The following is a 20,661-nucleotide window of genomic DNA, read 5'->3' on the forward strand; positions in this document are numbered from 1 at the left end:
CCAAAATTCCCTAAAGGCAACTCTCTCCTCTCAACGCCCCTCGAGGGAAAAACCATCATTTACTCTCGTCTCTCATTACACTTAAAATTCTCAATTAATTCCACTAAACCCGGAATATCACTAATTCTCCCAAAATATGACGCATACTCTTGTGAGTCCCTATAACTCACCAAATTACCAAAATACCCCTTGGCTCACCTCGAGTCGAGTATAAATTTTTTCGTTTTGACGAAACTGCTATCTTGCTTAAAAGGATCGGCTCATGCCGAATATCTCAAACATATCCACATAATAATGTGGTTTCAATCACATAATATCATATAATTACAATTAGACCATCAACGGGTAAAAATTACAAATATTCCTCTTTAAATCAAAGCGGGCTTGTTTCACACATTTAATACACCTAAACATGCATAATCAACTATATAATAATATAACCCATGTAATTCAGATAATCATATCAATATCCAATTAATTCACATAATATTCCAATATTGTCCTCCCAGGCTCCTAATCAAGGCACTAAATCTTATTAAGAATTTTGGGACGTTACAATTTCCTTTAGGGGAGGCTGAGTTGTCTTATCTATAAAAGATCCTAGCTGGCATCTTTTTATTCTTTCCAATACCTATAAATAAATTTGGGGGATTCATTTAAGATGGCAGCTTGGGTTAGAAGAGATTAGACTCTAAGGAGAGAGTAACCCTCTCAAAAGATTGTAATTGGAGAGACGAGCCTCTCGAAAGCTCGATGTAACCATTGCCACTATTATCAATAAAACTTTTCTTTGAGGGATTCATTTCACTGTGTTCTAATTAAAGATAGAAAGTTTCTAACCTGAGAAAGTTCTATCATAATTTAGTTAATATTCAATTTTGATGACCTTAAATGAAATTATAAAAACATCACAATAACAATCACCTAGGCAAGTCATAAATCTGGTCTGAGTATTGGATTGAAGGAAGCTCCTGCAAGATTGGAAAGCTATTTTCAGACAAAATATTAATTATGAAATATGACAGCTAGGTCTTTCATTCCCAAAAGAGAGTATAAATATCACTCTCAAAACGTCAATATATTACAGCAGTAGAAATGAGCTGAAAATAACGACAAGTCCACAAAAGTATCAAGGCAAAAGTGATACAAAAAACATTAGGACAGCTTCATCAGCAAGACTTCCTGCACCAGTCCTCACTCACTCTTTCAAAATGCTCATAATCAGACAGAGGCAAATCTTCATCGCAACTTTGAGCTTCAAAGCTTTGTTTGCATCCTGTCATCTCATCAATTGGATCACTGAAAATGTAACCATTTGGGTAGTGGCAACTTGGCCTCTGCTCACTTCGTGGAGCACAGTAGCTGTTGAAACCGCAATCTCTACCTCTTGCATCTTGTAGAATCTGCAAAGCATATATTGGAAGGCATGGAGGTTGATGACTGAGTCCATTCCTTATTCCACCTACTAGAACTTTGATCATTGTTCTTCGGGTACACAGGTACACATATTGCCTGATGTTATTTGAGCAACTACGAATCAATAAAGTTACGAAATTCTCCAAACAAGCATCATGGGAAAGGAAAGTATAAATTTCTTTCAATTTTTTCAGCAGATTGTCTCAATACTCTTCTGGTGAAAATATTCATAACCATCCCTGCAATACAGATTACCAATAGATAAAAAAAACCAAACCAATAGAACAAATCTAAGAGGTACCAAGATATCTCAATTTCCTTGCAAACATTTAGATATGAAGTTCAGATCATCAAGAACCATCATGAAAACATAAAAGCTGTAAAATAGTTGACACAAATTTGATTATCAATATAATTATGAACTAATAAAGGATTGACAATTGACTTGCAGACCTGAAAAACTAGAACATTGTGAACCATGAGTGCTCATTGTGCTGACAAGACTTTTTTAGACATTTCTCTGCTACCAATAGAACTTGAACCAGTTCAGCATTGCCTCTGTTTGCAAACTTAAACTACAAAAGTATACATAAAAAAAAAATAAAGATCAACGTGTTTAAGTATATAAAGTTCACTTTGTCCTCCATAGAGTTTTAATTACAAAACTAAAATTTAGAAAGTTGATAATGGTTAATTGTGTAAAGCAGGATGAGGTATTTTAAAGATTTCTAGACAGTCATTACTTAAAATCACCAAATTAGGGGAACTCTCATTTCAACAGTATTTATAGAAGTGAAAGTAGAGAACTAATAGTGGAAACGTTTCTAGACCCTTATTTGGATATTCCTTCAAGCAATTAATGATGATAAATTGTGGCATTGCTAATAGAAAAGTAACTTGAATAATGTAGATGGTAAATGTTTCCTGAAAGTAAATTGATATGAATTACAACATTTATACAATGCATGTTAAAGTATCTCTGCTCTAGTTGGTCGTGTACAAAATATTTGAACTTCACATAAACCTCACAATGAACATGACAAGTATTTCCTTGTAGCAATGTAATTCTCACAGCTGCTATCCTTTTGTCAATTCGGAAAAAAGAACAATCTCATTCTCAAAGAACAAACTTTAATACATTTTGTAAAAATTCATCTATCAATGCAACATTTGTAAAGCGTAAAGTCATTTATACAAAAATTTCAGAAAGTGCAGCACTCTAATCCTTCAAGCTTCGTATCTTTGACAAATCTTGAAAAGGAGAATGAGAAAAAAGCTAGTTTTACCTCAAAAATAAGTCAGATTTGAATCAGTACATGAGAGTGAGACTTTTGAGCTATGACAAGACTTAATAGCTTAATAGCTTCATATCTTTGTTTATTGGATCATCCTCATTGCTTCTATAACTCTCATGGTCATGCATCTTCTCCAAAAGTAGCCTGAAACAGAGTTAGTTTGTTTTAGGTAAATTCATTATTAGCATTATTTTTTAAATATAGATTGCTAGAATATCTCAATAATTAAACGTTATTATTCACTAACACATTATACTTTTCAATACAGAAAACCCAAAATGGCACACATAAAGATCCCAAAATAAATCTTCTACAATTATGGAAAAAAAAAACCTCCACATTGCCAATGGCTCACTTTGTGCCAAGTGGATAATAAAGTTGTTATGTGAAGAGTATATTCCAATGACATCAGAGAATTAACAAAACAATATAATTTAAAGTTTAATAGCTATAATTAACATTGTCAAACACATCTAATTAAGGTTGTTGTCAATATTCCATCAAAGTCAAAAACCCAAAAGAAAATAAATATAAAATTCAGTCAGACAAAGTTATTAGTAGTTGTACACCACAAAACCCACTTAACATTAACCTTATATAAATCATCTTTTTCACCATATTTAACCAAAACCGAGCTCAGAAATATCTATTAAAATTCAAAACAAACTCATCATGGCAGGACTCGAAATTTTTCATTCAATAGGAAGGTCAGCTTATATTCTTATCCTCATTTGTTCAGTAAAATCAGTTAATGGACAAATTTCTAGACACTGTACATTCACAATGATAACTTGCTTCACTCCATGCTTGGATTTTATAATCAGGAGTAGCAGCAATGACCGGTCAGTCCCAAGTGAAACATTAATGTAATTTGAACCCATAGCCAATCCTCTATATTACCAACATGTTATCGCCACAAAATGGGATTCTAATATGCTTCAGTCTTTCAAGAACCAAAAAAAATAATAACTAAAGTAAGAAGTTCTTAACAATCCAATAATAAGCTCAAAATTTTGAATTAAACAGAAAAGAAAAACATATTTTCTTAGTCCATCAATTTTACTCTGTTTTTTTCCTTTCAAATGGCTCTTATTTTATTTTGAGATTTGTAATTTGAATCATATCAAAATGAAATTGTATACAGGGAGAAGGGATTTGCAGAATAATTACCCTAAACTTGTTCAAGAAGAGGTTGCATCCCTTTGTCTCGCCCGATTCTGTTTCCTCTTCCGATGCATTCTGCAGTGTCAAATAAACTGAGCACTCTGTTTTATTTTATAAAATTACAAATAATTGACATACACGTTTCTACCTCATTTTCTTCTTTGTTGGGATCTGGATCTAAGAGCAAGTGTTGTATATGAGAAATCTTATCCCAATCTTCACCTACTTCCCTTTTGCATCTCTTCAATAACATGGGACAGCCTTGTATAGTGAGCTTGTTCAAAGTGGTGAGGCTTCGAATTCCTTCAGGGAATGATGTCAGATTGGGGCAGAATATTAACCCAAGTGTCTTAAGTGATTTGAGGTTGTGGATCCACTCCGGAATTGTTGTCAGACTTTGAGAGTAATAAACTTTAAGATGTTGCAGACTTGTAAGATGTTGGATACCCTTAGGAAGAACAGTCACTGTATTTGGCAACTTTCCTGATGACAGCGAGTGATAATTAGGCTGGTGAAATTCATTATTTGGTTGTTTCATTAACCCCTCGCAATTTCCAATCCGCAGGTTTTGAAGTGGCGAGAGATGTAGGATACCTGGACACAGATCCTTCAATTCAGGGCAATAAAAAATATCCAATTTATTGAGAGAAGTAAGGCTCTTGAACCAGTCTGGAAGACATTCTAGACCCTGAATGTTAGTTAGAAATAGTGTTTTCAATTTGGTGAGAGGAGAGAAAGAAGATGCAGCGCTACTGCTCATCTTCATTCTTGATGTCTCTTCCAATGGCTTCAAGCTGCTGTTCCACAATCTCAGATATTCCAAATGCGGGTAAAGTGGCATGCAAGTCAACTTAGGACAATCTTGTATAAATAAATCAGAAAGAGAAGGGAGATAAGGCAAGGAGATGTGTTTGTCTTCTTCTTCACCACTAATTACAATCTCTCTCCACCATCCCTTTAGATTACGCAAACCTCTCAACTCAAGTTTGTGTAGAGATGGAAGTAATGATTTTGTTGACCCAAATAAGTCTTCCTTGCAACTATTGTTGGATATGTACTCTAAGGACTCCAACCTCCAAAGGCTCAAAACCTTGAGACAGTGGAATTGATTCAATGGAACTAGATACTCACATTTCTTGCAACCCTCCAAAGTTAAGTTGACCAAGTTTGTAAGTGATGAGAGCCAGGTGGAGAGCTTGACACCCCCATAATGTTTTAACCTTAGTACTAGAAGATTTTCGTGTGGGTGAAGGCCTTCCATTGACATTTCATAACCAGCAATGATTTCTGTATCATCAATTTCAACATGAGAATCCCACTCCAATATCAGAGATCGAAGATATTTTTTATCCTTTAATTTTGCACTCCCATACTTTGCTGCCACATCTTTCTCATGGCTCAAATTTATAACTTCCAATTCCCCTCTCAAGTTGTTCAGTCTCATCAATTCTTTTAACTCACCACCATGCCTTCGGATAGATTCCTCTCTCTTCATCAGCACGTACCTCGATAATGTCTGAAGATTAATTAGCTGGCCCAATCCACATGGCACATACTCCAATTTATCACAATTAGAAATTTCCAGGTGCCTAAGATTGATGAGTTTCTCAATATCTCTAGGCAATTCTTGGAGCTTTGAGCAACGAGTGAGTTTCAGGGTTTGCAAATTCGACAAACAATTAGTTGAATCCGGTAGTAACAATAGACCACCATTCCCAGAAAGATTCAAGAATCTCAATTGCGTCAACTGACCTAGTCCACTTGGCAAAGAATTTAATTTACAACAAAAAGAAAGTTCAAGATGCCTAAGATTGATGAGTTTCTCAATATCTCTAGGTAGTTCTTGGAGTTGTGAGCATGCATTGAGTTTCAGTGTTTGCAAATTCAGCAAATTAGTAATTGAACTGGGAAGTAACTTGAGTCCAAAATTCATTGAGAGATCTAAATATCTCAAGTGTTTCAACTTCCCAATAGAATTTGCTACTAACTCCATCCATGAATCATTCAAATCCAAACAACGTATGGACTTACAGTTTGATATAATTGCATCGCAAAATGTCTGGTCCTTCGAAGCAGAAAAGTGAAGAATTGTTCGAATCCTTTTGGCATGAGCCAACGAAGCTGATATTTCACTTTTGGAGTAAGTATGACTTGTAAAGGACACGTGATGAGTAGTTTCCTTGATATTTGCAAAAGTAGCACATTCTGCTCCTGCTACTTGAACTGCAAGATCATGCATCAGATCATGCATTTTGCATCTTTCTATAATGCCACATTCATCTACTTCAACATCTTGAAAGAATGATCCTTCCAACAAATTCATAAACCATTCATAACCCACATCCTCCAAACATTGATCTTGACTTGGATCTAATAGCTTAAGAAATCCTTGCGCCATCCAAAGGTTAACTAAAGTTTTTACCTTAATATTGTAGTCTTTAGGAAATAAACTACAATAGGCAAAACAAAGTTTCAAATGGGAGGCAAGATGATCATAGCTCAATCTAAGGGTGGGTAAGATATCATCGTCTTGTTGTTCTGGTATTTTTGAAAATTCCTTATTAAAGGAAGACCACTCTGATTCCTTACTTTTACCATACAATAGATTTCCTATTGTTTTTATAGCTAGGAGGATTCCTTTGCACCTTTCCACAATCTCCTTTCCAATCTTCACGATACTAGTGTTGTTTTCGAGCTCTTGTGATCCATCCTCAAAAGCCACTTTTCTAAACAGAGACCAAGATTGTTCTTCATCAAGAATTCCCAATGGATATGGTTGTTCTTTGCTAGCTATAAATTTAGCACACTTTTCACACTGAGTAGTTACTACAACTCTACTCCCTACATTTTCACCACTTGTGATTAAAGTTTTCAACTCCAACAACTTATTACGATTTTCCTCCCACACATCATCTAGTACAAGAAAATACCGCCCGCCACCAAGTACTTCGCCAAGTTTCTTCCGTAGCGGCTCCATTCCTATGTCTCCCACAGTATTCTCACCTTTCGCAGACTCAATGATCTTTTTCACAATTAATTTCAAGTCAAAATTATCAGAGACACACACCCAGATCTTTAACTCAAAATGCTTTTGAACTTGCTCATCATTAAAAATACTTTGAGCAAGAGTGGTTTTTCCTAACCCACCTATGCCTACAATGGCTAGCACCAAGACACTCTCCTCACAACTCTCCAACAAAAGCTTATCTATGATAACAGATCTATCCCCATCTCTCCCAATAACATCTTCCTTACGTACATAGGCGTGAGTATCTCTCACTCTCCTAACACTCGGAGTCTCTCCATGTCCTTCGTCCAAAAGGAAGTTTCTATCCTTGGAAATGTCAGCCAGTTTTTTCTTGATGCCTTCGATTCTACGACTCATCTTGAACCGAAAAGCAAGTTGGTTGGATCCGGAAAAGAAAGTGCATACCTGTAGAGTGGCATATATATATATATATATTTGAATAAATATTTATAATTTAAAATTAAATAAGAAAAAGTCCTATGAGATTCAATGAAAATACCTGGTTGGCCATTGGGTTTCGAGACATCCTGAGTTTGCGTCGTAGAGCTTCAGTATTGACCTCGTCCATCAAGTCGTCGGCTTCAAGAACTGCATTGCCCAGCCTGTGGAGCCAGTTGTTGACTTGGTTGTTGTGGGACTGCTTCTTCTCGGCATCGAGAAGCACTGCTTTGATAGTTGAAATGGTTTCATTGAGCTGTTGGAGCTCATCGTTGACACCCCAAACCAGAGAGATCTTTTTCACAGCATCAGATCCCAAACGCCCAATGATTTTGTCAACAATTGGAGAGAGGATCAAGTCAGCCATGCTTGGAAACTTGGTTGCAATCCGATTGAAGTTTGAGCTAGTAGTGAAGAAGTTACACTAGAGAGAGTGTCACGACCCGAGCCCTAGGCCGTGGCAGATTTGTAATATCCATATGGTGGTCAAAGGTCAAACTTTGACCCTCGGTGGAAAATAGTCTTTATAGATGATCCTTTAATTTATATTAAATATTACTATAATTATAAGCCGAAACAATGGAATAACTCCTATAATTATATATGAAAATATTACGGATAAAAGTAAGATCATTTATCTTAATACATAAAATAATAATATCCCCACAGTTATGTAGTCACCAAACAGTTAAATTTAATAAGTCATAAAATATCCAAAATAATACTTAGCATCCACCATTCCTCATTCCTAACTAAGACATAGCTAATTTAGATGTACAGACCGATAGGTTCCAAATTAAATACATACAATGTTCAAAAGATAGGACTGTGGCTCTAAACACCTTGGCTTCAGCAACAATTCAAACTTTTCCACGTTCGCTTCACTAGGCTCCTGGAATGGGAGAGATAGGGGTGAGCTTATAAAGCCCAGTAGGAAAGCAACTAACAACATCGGACTCAAAAGTTCAATAAAAACCCCTGCATGGTTAGCTTTTTAAAACAAAACATACATCATCATGTATAAACCAAAATAAAGAGACCACAAATAATCATAAGAGCATAGCTACAAGTGCACATCACACCGTCCACTAGATCCCTAGTTCCCGTTACCCACCATAGAAAATACGACATCCTAAACCGGGTAGCCGGACCTGATAACCACCACAAGGGGGATGCTCAGAACACTTCCTGTATACAGATACTAGGTCTTTACACCTACAGGTGAGTGGACACCTGATCTACCTATGATGACACGGAGACTAGGTCGTGAAACAACAACGTGCACCAATCATGACCACTATGGCTCTCATCAGTATAACCAAATGCAGGTAAACATTAAAAGAAACAAACATACTCCCTTTATATTTTAGAAAAATGGGCAGCATAACAGCTACATTTGAATAAACCCAAAAATCATAACCTGCATAAATAAGTGAACAAAAATATATATTTGGCACTCGGTGCCCTCAGAACAGATCAGAAAACATGCAGGTTAAGTTTTCAATTTTTCAAACATTTTATAAATATCAAAATTGGAATATGTTGAATGCAATTTAATACGAGTAAAATAAGTCCAATAGTCTAGTTGAGTCCCTACCTCTTTAGAATTTAATCCGAGCCCAAAGCAACGCTCCTAAGCTTATCGACGATCTTAGAATGATTTAGTCTGATTTTAATATCACGCTTTTCCTACGTGCACCAAATGAGCAAACGATTATCATCATAGCATTCCTTATTCAAAATCGTGTCCAATGACATATAATATGATCATATTTAAAATTTCAAGTTCCGGAACCTCACCCAAGCGGTGCACTATAGCGGTTGGTGACAGTACCGGAAACATCGACGAATATATGCATAGCATATATCAAAACGATCCTCTCGATGAGTACATCACGAAAGTACAGCTCCTTCGCCCAAATGACCTCCGGTGTCGCCGGAAAATGCTTCCAAAGGGGCGAAGATACCCAAAATCTCGCCAGAGAAAAATGGCGAGTTGACCGGGATGACTTAGTGGGCGACGATCCTTTCACGATGCTGATTCCAATGGTACCACCCATTCGCCGAACGGTGGTCGGAGTTCGCCGGAAAGTCACCTCAAAGTTTCGACGGCGAAACTTCGGAGTGGCCGTACAGGCGCGTCCTTGCTCCAATGGTCACCAAACTTTGGGGTTTCCGTCATCGCCGGTCAGGGAAGCTGCAGCTCCAGCGCGTGTCAGAAATGGAGCTCCGACGGTGGCTGGTCTGAAGCTTGTCTTGGCTGGTTTGGAGAGAAAACAAAGGAAGGAAAAGAAAAAGAAAAAAAAAGAGAGAAGAAGAAGAAAGATAAAGGTTCGGGAGGGAGGGAGAAGAAAAGGAAAACAATCAAATATATGATTTAAATTTTTTTTTTTTTTCCCTCCCATAATTGACTTTTCAACCTGAAAAAGTCTTGGGTTTTATATTCTTCCCTCCTTAATGCTGGGCCCAGTATGTAGTTAACAATAGTAACATTGAACAGATGTCCAGTTACGTAAGGAAATAATGATTATAATAGTCGGTATGATATCAATCCTCACCAAGCTGTCACTTATAACAACTGATGGGGGACCAACAGCACAGTCCCGGACAGCTGACAATTTAAACCACAGGAAGTCCTCTATGGTATTGAAAAGTGTAGGTAAATCTCTCAACAATCGGTCAATGTGCTTGCGTGACCCAGATATGATAGCATATAACAACAGCTTTTTCTTGTCATATGCTGCTCGACTCATGCGATCACCCATTCTTAACATTTTGTCACATTCTTCTGAGGCAGCAGCTGCAACTTCTGCAGGCACCATACCCCCAGTGTTGATCCATTCTGTAAGCTGTTAATTTTATATTTAAAAAAAAATTAAGAAGAATAAACATATAGCCACAATTATCAGATATAAATGGGATGACACAAAATTATACATATATATACCAGAGGAGCAAACTGGTGTGAAGAACGGGACTGGAGAGCAACATTTCTTGCTTCATCATAATACCCAGTTCTCAGCCAAAAGTATATCTGTCTCAGACAACAAACAGGAATTGGTATGAAAATGAATTAATAACATCTAAACTCAAATAAATTACGCACTTATACATATGTCATACAAATGCATTAAACAAATTCAAAAGACCATTGGTTTGTCTATTTTGTACTCAATGCTGGCCTTGGCATACAAAAGAACCCCATTCCATTTTCTGAGCAATCAAGTTCTTATGATATACAAACATGTGTGACAGCATCAGTGTACATACACAAATTCTGAGCAGTTAGGAATTAAAAGACTCGTGTAATTACTAGTGAAGTACAAGCAAGAAAATTTATGCCTAAACAGCCTGTTGCAAAACAAGAAGAGGGCAACGTAAAGAAGAACAAAGTCAGCCAGACTACTGAGAAAGTATCCCCATTTTATTTTTCACATTCTCAAATCCAACGTCAATGCAACATAGCCTCATATGATTTAAACACAAGTATGAGATGGTTAACATTAATCAACCAAAATATTTAGAAAATAGTTTGAACTAGAACATTTATTGCAGACCTGCTGCCAAGTTGTATCAATAGGAGGCTGCCTTCAAGAATCACCTGCATCAAACTCTAGAACTCCGTAGTCCCTCAAACGAATCTGCACTTTTAAGCATCAAATACATTAGACGCGAACAATTATTCAGAATGACAAGATGACATGAAAAATGCAAGTACTAAAGGTTAAGAGAAATGTGCGCTAACCCGGAGGAATGCACGAATTCTTTGCATGTTTCCAACAACCCCACCAAGTGCAGCCTATAATGAGAGTAATCGTGAACATCAAAATAGCAAGTTCCCTAAATCAATGTAAAACACAATAGCAGAAGAAAAAATTTGAGCATAAGACACGAGCAAGAATGGATCAATAAAGCTACATAATTACTAGAATCTAGGCTACACCAAGCATCATTGGAAAAAATCATTCCCAAAATATTAAAATCCTGCTAGGCAGCAATAAACCGTCATGGTAGAATATTAAGTTATTACCTGGGCAGGATGACTTTGGATAGTATCCGTTACATATTTTTCATGACCCCGCTCAAGATGGCGCCTTGCACCAATAATTAAAGACATCTTTTTTGACACGCTTTTTGGAACAGACGAGTCTTCACCAGTTAATGCCTATAGAATAGTGGGAAGAAAGAAAAAAAGATAACTTCCCCTACGAAGAAAATCACAAAACAAAATTGTACCAGACCCTCAGGGGGCAGAGCACGCAATCAGATATCATCTAAGCACCTACACATCTGCTATACCTGAATAAGGTGCCAAATCTTCTGAAAATGAACGGATTTTCCACCAGATGCATCCAGACCTAAACTTTCATAAGCACCCTTGAAAGCTGTCGCAGGCTAACAACAGAAACAAGCCATTAGATAGGTACTTATCTAACTCAGCATAAACAAAACTTGACAACAATCTCTAAAGCATCACAGTGCCAAGGGGTAAATAGAGTTGTTTTGTATAAAGTATATTACAATGATACCACAAGAGAATTTAAAATTTTAATTAAGGCCGTTGAACACCATATCAAATTAAACTTATATTTTTCTTTCTCTCTAATAATTTAGTAAAACCAAACTCCATTTCAGAAAACAATTCAAAGCACTTGAATTATTCAAAACCAAATTTTTAGATTCCGAAGGAGAATGCAATAAAAATGGATTGTGATAAAAACGAACTTTCATCTCATAGTTTACACAAATAAGCCATTTTTTTAAGTTCTTTCTCAAAATACTAAATCATTAAAAGCAGCTGCACTAACCCTTATTTGTACAATATCATTGATCTAAGCAATATGGGCCACATGATCCTTATAACTAAAATACACAGAAAAATTGAAAAGGGAACAAGGAATTTCTTATACTCACCATTTCGTCAAGAAGAATAAGATTGTAATGTAATGAATATTGTCAAGCTAAAACCATTTCAAGAAAACAAGTATCTAGTTAAGCTAGAAGAAGTATGCCAGCTAGCTAAAACATTTCTTGCTCAGCAACACCCAAAATAGCAAAATAAACTGCCAAAAGGCTCTGAAAAGAGGAACACTACAAAGAAATTTCAGATTCAGAATATTCACTGCCCAATGGCTACAAAAAATCTACATGAGTTCCCAAGAACATCCTGTTGGATAACATCATCCCACAAAATGCCTCAATGAAAGAAAACAAAAATTTCTAGACAGAGAAAGGAGTAATTAGGCTAAATTGTGAGTCAACAATTACTAAAATGATACAAGGTCTCTAATAATCAAACAACAAACAAAGTTTGGTAGAATTACGCCATTAGTGTGTTGGTGAGAAACTTAAATACCAAAAGAAACTAATAAATCAAGCACATGATTAATCTCCATTTGACTGAATTGATGCAGACAAGAACTATTTTTGGACTCAAAACACCAGGGGGTCTAGTTTCAAGAAGCTAAACGTGACTAGAAGAAGCTTATATAAAAATTCTTGCAGCCAAGATCTGATCCAAGCAAGCCCAATCACCCAAATCAATGCCAACATCCCAGCCACATGAAAAGACCCCAGAGGAAGAGGATCAGCACAGCCTGTAGAAAAACCTTTGCAGTTAGAAGGTGACATACAGAAGCAAAAGAAAGCATGAACAAATAACAGATTCACAATTGACTTGCATACCTGAAAAACTAGAAACCATGAGTGCAGATCATTGGACTGATTGACTTTTTAAGACATTTCTCTGCTACCAATAGAACTAGAAACAACTCATTGTTGCCTCTGTTTGAAAATTTAAAGTAAAAGATTATAAGTCAAAAACGAATTGAAGTAACAAAAAAATTAATAGTTACATAAGGAAATAGTACGGTAAAGAAAAGAAATAATGTTTGCATTGCCTATAGATGCATATCTCATAGGTCTAGAATCTAGACAAGATAAATGTATTTGATTAAATAAAGTTCACTTTGTCCTCCAGTAGATTCTAAATCACAATACTAAATATTAGAAAGTTGATACATGGTTAATTGTGTGAGGCAGTATGAGTATGAGATATTTTAAAGATTTCTAGATAATCACCAAAATGGGAGAACTGTCATTTCAACAGTATTTATAGAAGTGAAAGTAGAGAATTACTAGTGGAAATGTTTGTAGACAATCCTTATTTGGCTATCCATTCAACCAATTAATGATGATAAATTAAGGAATTCCTAATATGTCAATATACTTGCATAGAAAAGTAAATTAATATGAATTACAACATTTATACCTTGGATGTTAATCTCTGCTCTAGTTGGTCATGCACAAAAAAATTGAAGATGACATTATCCTCACAATGAACATAACAAGTTTCCATTTCAATGATTTCCTTGTAGCGATGCAGCTCCCTATTTACAAGCCCAAGGAACTCTACATATTCTCTACTAACTGACTGCATTTAACAAGTTGAAAGTAAATACAACTTCTAAATTTATCAAAAAGAATGGACAAGGGAGCTTAAAGTATCCAATTCTTACAGATGCAGAAGCTAAAACAGCCAATGCACGACTTAGTTCCCACAACTGCTCTTGCTCTCGCTGGCTCTTGTGCTTCTCTTGCTGTTGGAACAATCATCTCTCTCAATGCCACATCCTCCTGACAACCCTTAGATTCCTTCTTTCTTACTTGCTCTTCTTCTCTCGCTTCCTCCTACAATAAGTAATTTAGAATCAATCAAGTAAACAAAGAAACATACAAGGGGCTGCAGAATTCCTTGGCTTAGACATAACTGAAAGCACCATCAACATGTGCTAATTCAGCTAAACGACAGCCATGGGACTTAGTAGTTGAACACCACAAAACCCACTCAAAATCGATCATTAGAACCCTTCAGGAATTTATAAATCATCTTTTTCACGATCATTGACCAAAACCGAGTTCAGATATATCTATTAAAAATCAAAATGAACTCATCATCATCATGGAAGGACTCCAACTTTTCAATCAATGTCAATGTCAGCTTATATTCTTATCCTCATTTGCTCAGTAAAATCAGTTAAAAGACAATTTTCTAGACAGTGTACATTAACAATGATAACTAGCTTCACTCCATGCCTAGATTTTATAACCAGGAGTGGCAGTAATGACCAGTCAATCCCAAGTGGAACATGAATACAATTTGAACCCATAGTCAATTCTCTATATTACCAACATGTAATCGCCAACCAAATCATAAGCTCAACATTTTGAATTAAATAGAAGAAAAACACATATTTTCTTAGTCGGTCAATGTTACTCTGTTTTTTTTCCCTATCAAATTGCTGAAAACCGTTGTTATTTTATTTTGAGATTTGTAATTCAAATCATATCAGAATGAAGTAGGGTGAAGGGATTTGCAGAATAATTACCTAGACATATCTATCCTTGATTTCTTGCATTCATAATGTTGCATAAGATTTATTTTAATTTGATTAGGAAATAAAAACAAATATTCAACATACACGTTTATACCTCATTTTCTTCTTGGTTGGGCTCTGGATATAAGTGCAAGCGTTGTATATGAGAAATCTTATCCCAATCTTCACCTATTTCCCTTTTGCATCTCTTCAATAACATGGGACAGTCCCGTATAGTGAGTGAGTTCAAAATGGTGAGGCTTCGAATTCCATCAGGTAATGATGTCAGATTGGAGCATCCATATAACCTAAGCATCTTAAGTGATTTGAGGTTGTGGATCCACTCTGGAATTGTTGTTAGACTATCACTCCTTGAAACTTCAAGTTGTTGCAGACTTGTAAGATGTCGGATACCCTTGGGAAGAACAGTCGCTATACTTGGCAACGTCTCAAGACATAGAAAGTGGAGGCTTCCATTTAGGGCTTTCCACATAATGCCATCATCACCATTAAGCATGTCTGCTAACCCCTCACAATTTGAAATCCATAGTTTTCGAAGTGACGAGAGATGTAGAATACCTGGACACAGATGCTTCAATTTAGGGCAATTATTAATAAACAAGCAATTGAGAGAAGTAAGGCTCTCAAATGAGTCTGGAAGACATTCTAGATCCTCAATGGCTGTTAGAGTTAGATCTTTCAATGACCCAGCGCTACTGCTCATCATCATCATCTTCATTCTTAACGTCTCTTCCAATGGCTTCAAGCTGCTGTTCTCCAGAGTCAAATGTTCCAAATGTGGGTAAAGTGGCATGCAAGTCAGCTTAGGACAATTCCATATCTCTAAAGTTGAAAGAGAAGGGAGATAAGGCAAGGGCATGTGTTTGTGTTTGTCTTCTTCTTTACCACTAATTGCAGCAGCAAAAGAATGATCAACTTCTTCTCTCCACCATCCCTTTAGATTACGCAAACCTCTCAAATCAAGTTTTCGTAGAGATGGCAATAACGTTTTTGTTGACCCAACTAAGTCTTCATTGCAATTATTGCTGGATATGTACTCTAAAGACTCCAAGTTCTGAAGATTCAAAACCTTGAGACAGTGGAATTGATTCAATGAAACTAGATACTCACATTTTTTGCAATCCACCAAAGTTAAGTCGACCAAGTTTGTAAGTGATGAGAGCCAGGTGGAGAGCTTAGCACCCCCATAATTTCTTAACCTCAGTTGTAGAAGATTTTCGTGTGGCTGAAGGCATTCTATTGACATTTCATAACCAACAATGGCCTCTGCCTCATCAATTTCAACACGAGAATCCCACTCCAATGTCAGAGATCGAAGATATTTTTTATCCTTTATTTCTGCTCTCCCATACTCTGCTACCACATCTTTCTCATGGCTCAGATTTATAACTTCCAAATCGCCTCTCAAGTTGTTCAGTCTCATCAATTCTTTTAGCTCACCACCATGCCTTGGGATAGAACTCTCTCTCTTCATCAGCACGTACTTCGATAATGTCTGAAGATTAGCTAGCTGGCCTAGTCCGCGTGGCATATACTCTAATTTATCACAATGAGAAATTTCAAGATGCTTAAGGTTGAAGAGTTTCTCAATATCTCTAGGCAATTCTTGGAGCTCAGAGCAACGATTGAGTTTCAGTATTTGCAAATTCGACAAACAATTAGTTGAATCCGGTAGTAACAATAGACCATCATTCCAAGAAAGATCCAAGTATCTCAATTGCATTAACTGACCGAGTCCACTTGGTAAGGAATTCAATTTATCACATGAAGAAAGGTCAAGATGCCTAAGATTGATGAGTTTCTCGATATCTCTAGGTAGTTCTTGGAGTTGTGAGCATTGATTGAGTTTCAGTGTTTGCAAATTCAGCAAATTAGTAATAGAATTGGGAAGCACCTTGAGTCCAGAATTCCATGAGAGATCTAAATATCTCAAGTGTTTCAACTTCCCAATAGAATTGTATACTAACTTCATCCTTGAATTATTTAAACCCAAACAACGTATGGACTTACAGTTTGATATAATTGCATCGCAAAATGTCTTGTCCTTTGAAGCTGAAAAGTGAAGAATTGTTCGAATCTTTTTGGCATGAGCCAACGAAACTGAAATTTCACTTTTTGAGTAAGTATGACTTTCAAAGGACACGTGATGAGTAGTTTCCTTGATATTTGCTTGGCCATTTGAAATTACAAAAGTAGCACATTCTGCTCCTCCTACTCGAACTGCAAGATCATGCATCAGATCATGCATTTTGCATGTTTTTATAATGCCACATTTATCTACTTCAACATCTTGAAAGAATGACCCTTGTAACAAATTCATAAACCATTCATAACCCTCATCCTCCAAACATTGATCTTGACTTGGATCTGATAGCTTAAGAAATCCTTGAGCCATCCAAAGGTTAACTAAATCTTTCACCTCCATTTCGTAGTCTTTAGGAAATAAACTACAATAGGCAAAACAAAGTTTCAAATGGGAGTCAAGATGATCATAGCTCGATCTAAGGGTGGGTAAGATATCATCATCTTGTTGTTTTGGTATTTTTGAAAATTCTTTATTAAAGGAAGACCACTCCGACTCTTTACTTTTACCATACAATAGATTTCCTATTGTTTTTATGGCTAGCGGGATTCCTTTGCACCTTTCCACAATCTCCTTTCCAATCTTCACAACACTAGTGTTTTCGAGCTCTAGTGTTCCATTTTCAAAAGCCATTTTTCTAAACAGAGACCAAGATTGATCTTCATCAAGAATCCCCAATTGATATGGTTGTTGTTTGCTAGCTATAAATTTAGCACTCTTTTCACTCCGAGTAGTTACTACAACTCTACTCCCTACATTTTCACCACTTATGATTAAAGTTGTCAACTCCAACAACTTATTACGATTTTCCTCCCACATATCATCTAGTACAAGAAAATACCGCTTGCCACCAAGTACTTCTCCAAGTTTCTTCCGTAGCGGCTCCATTCCTATGTCTCCCACACTATTCTCACCTTTCGTAGACTCAATGATGCTTTTCACAATTAATTTCAAGTCAAAATTATCAGACACACACACCCAGATCTTTAACTCAAAATGCTTTTGAACTTGCTCATCATTAAAAATACTTTGAGCAAGAGTGGTTTTTCCTAACCCACCTATGCCTACAATGGCTAGCACCAAGACACTCTCCTCACAACTCTCCAACAAAAGCTTATCTATGATAACAGATCTATCCCCATCTCTCCCAATAACATCTTCCTTACGTACATAGGAGTGAGTATCTCTCACTCTCCTAACACTCGGAGTCTCTTCACGTCCTTTCTCTAAAAGTAAATTTTCATCAATGGAAATGGCAGCCAGTTTTTTCTTGATGCCTTCTATTCTACGACTCATCTTGAACCGAAAAGCAAGTTGGTTGGACCCGGAAAAGAAAGTGCATACCTGTAGAGTGGCATTTATACATATATATATATTTGAATATTTATTTACATAAATATTTAAAATTTAAAATTTAATAAAAAAGAGTCCTATGAGATTCAATGAAAATACCTGGTTGGCCATTGGGTTTCGAGACATCCTGAGTTGGCGTCGTAGAGCTTCAGTGTTGACCTCGTCCATCAAGTCGTCGGCTTCAAGAACTGCATTGCCCAGCCTGTGGAGCCAGTTGTTGACTTGGTTGTTGTGGGACTGCTTCTTCTCGGCATCGAGAAGCACTGCTTTGATAGTTGAAATGGTTTCATTGAGCTGTTGGAGCTCATCGTTGACACCCCAAACCAGAGAGATCTGTTTCACAGCATCAGATCCCAAACGCCCAATGATTTTGTCAACAATTGGAGAGAGGATCAACTCAGCCATGGCTTGGAAACTTGGTTCCAATCTGATTGAAGTTTGAGCTAATGAAGAAGTTATATAGCAGAGAGAATTTCAGAGCTTGGTACAAGTATCTAAGTCTATCATTAGATATATATATATAACGTCTTTATCTTTTGTTTTTATATATAAAACAAATATGTTCTGGAACGCAGTATATATATTTATATAACATTTATGGCAAATTCTTTAGTCCACTTAGTACAACAAGTGGGACCATATAATTTGCCAAAAGTATCAAGTTTTGAACCATTTTAGTTTTTTTCTTTTTTAAAATTTATACTTGATTAAACTGGATCTAAGAAATTGTGCTGATATAGCTGTGACAAGTAAGGACAATAAAATAATTAGCAGTCCAAAAAATGTACAATCGAGTGCAATAAGTTAAAATATGTATTGTGTTTGAACTTATTTACGATATTGGGTAAGTAATTTTTTGATGCGACTAAGTAATTTTTAATGAAATAGTCAGTAATAACGTTGAATCAGAAAGTAAAAAACATTGAAGTAACTTTTTTTTTTTTGCGTATAAGTAACATTTTTATGCTAGTAAGTAATATTTAATTGAGTAGTAAGTAATAATGTTATAGCTGAAAGCAAAAAAGCTTGAAGTAAATATGGTTTTATTATTATAATAATAAAAAAAACCAACAATGACTAGAATCCAATGAGCACACCTCACGAGCCTTAGTTGTCTCATGATCATCATAGAGAGTTTTATTAGCTGCATTACTCATATTGACAACATTGCACTAGTAATATATTTTCGACCAAATGATAATTAAATAAACGGTACTCATGTTAACAACATAAGAAATTTACTTGGTTCAAACAAGTATGACCTAAATCGAGTGGATGAGACTAATACTCTTTAATAAGCACAAATCGAGATCAGTACAAAGTTATATAATCTGAATAAGAACTTTGTTTTTATTTTTCAAACTCTCATCAACATAATACAAGAACCCAGTATAACATTTGTCAATGCTGAATACAAGATGATATCTAAGTTACATATTCTCTTTATAAAGCTATTAATATAATCTATTGACCAACTTGAGTCTAAAGATCATTTTCAACCACTAAAACTGTCAAATACTCAAACTATAGTTATTACTACTTTCTGTTGTGACAGTTGAACTGGGATTAAGTCTAATTTGAGAAAGTTTGAGAGCAAATAGTAAGTTAAGAGATTTTAACCTTACATGATATTATGATGAGAATTTTAGTCCAATAAGTTGATGTAGAGGAATACAGACTGCATCTAATTTGCATAATTTGTACATCAAAACTATTCATTAGTGCATACTCTGGGAAGAGCCAAAAGACAATTTTACAATGTATATAATTTCAAGTCAAGTTAGTTAAATAATATAAAACTCGATGAGAGTAATGATAAAAATAAAAGGAAAAAATGATCAATAAAAAATGAAACTTAACATGACAAAGAGTATGTGATATATATTTATGAAACTGCTAATTATTACAGGGGAAACACATCTATACATTATATAGACACAATAAAAAAGATGAGATCATGAGTTAGAAAAGTATAAACCTCATCAACATTTGATCTCTTGGGATGTGCTCATGATAAAATCTTAATCCTACCGTCTATATTGTTGTACACAATTAACAATATAAAAAGAACTTATCATTTTTCTATTTGAAATTGATTAATCAACTAAGAGGCAAAGCTCCAGATAACTGATATGACATAAAACAAACAAATAATGTACTATGAGTTTCACTAATATATATATTTTTTTCTATTAAAGCAGCGAACCAAAATCAATTTGCAAACTTTTATCATCAATCTAAGATATATGCAATCAAATCTATTGGATTTTTGTTTATTTCCTAACAACAAAATATGATGACTTGCACATGCTCTCTCGAAATCACAACTACAAAAAGCTAGAAACATTGAAATAAATGGCGTGAAATTAGTTACAACAAAACTCCCCATGATCTATACTTACAATGCAAAAGAAATAAATAAATAAATAAAAAAAGGCCTAAAAGAGTGATTGAAGCACCTTAAGCCTACAATATCACTTATAAAGA

At 35.6% G+C, this 20,661-nt stretch overlaps 2 protein-coding genes across 5 annotated transcripts; both read right to left on the bottom strand.

The window, feature by feature from the left end:
* Window positions 1-1,005: 1,005 nt before the first annotated feature.
* On the bottom strand, window positions 1,006-7,877 carry LOC133831488 (putative disease resistance protein RGA3). Of its 4 annotated transcripts, none has more exons than XM_062261793.1 (6): window positions 7,403-7,877; window positions 4,024-7,308; window positions 3,882-3,950; window positions 2,703-2,855; window positions 1,870-1,991; window positions 1,006-1,512 (listed from the first exon to the last, which is right to left on the bottom strand). In XM_062261793.1, the coding sequence occupies exons 1-4, from the start codon at window positions 7,706-7,708 to the stop codon at window positions 2,832-2,834; spliced, it is 3,684 nt and encodes a 1,227-aa protein (XP_062117777.1). In that variant the 5' UTR covers window positions 7,709-7,877; the 3' UTR covers window positions 1,006-1,512; window positions 1,870-1,991; window positions 2,703-2,831. The 4 variants fall into 4 exon arrangements, with proteins under 4 accessions (XP_062117777.1, XP_062117776.1, XP_062117779.1 ...); XM_062261792.1 differs by having other exon boundaries at window positions 1,006-1,655; XM_062261795.1 differs by lacking the exon at window positions 1,870-1,991.
* Window positions 7,878-8,029: 152 nt separating this feature from the next.
* On the bottom strand, window positions 8,030-20,215 carry LOC133831486 (putative disease resistance protein RGA4). Its single transcript, XM_062261789.1, has 14 exons — window positions 20,153-20,215; window positions 18,274-18,601; window positions 14,833-18,165; window positions 13,860-14,031; window positions 13,613-13,770; window positions 13,027-13,125; window positions 11,641-12,938; window positions 11,372-11,506; window positions 11,087-11,181; window positions 10,899-10,982; window positions 10,289-10,375; window positions 9,142-10,190; window positions 8,939-9,030; window positions 8,030-8,233 (listed from the first exon to the last, which is right to left on the bottom strand). Exons 1-6 carry the CDS (start codon window positions 20,161-20,163, stop codon window positions 13,114-13,116), a joined length of 4,014 nt encoding a protein of 1,337 aa, XP_062117773.1. The 5' UTR covers window positions 20,164-20,215; the 3' UTR covers window positions 8,030-8,233; window positions 8,939-9,030; window positions 9,142-10,190; window positions 10,289-10,375; window positions 10,899-10,982; window positions 11,087-11,181; window positions 11,372-11,506; window positions 11,641-12,938; window positions 13,027-13,113.
* Window positions 20,216-20,661: the final 446 nt, after the last annotated feature.

This window comes from Humulus lupulus, chromosome 4 (assembly GCF_963169125.1).
Source record: "Humulus lupulus chromosome 4, drHumLupu1.1, whole genome shotgun sequence".
NCBI lineage: Eukaryota > Viridiplantae > Streptophyta > Magnoliopsida > Rosales > Cannabaceae > Humulus > Humulus lupulus.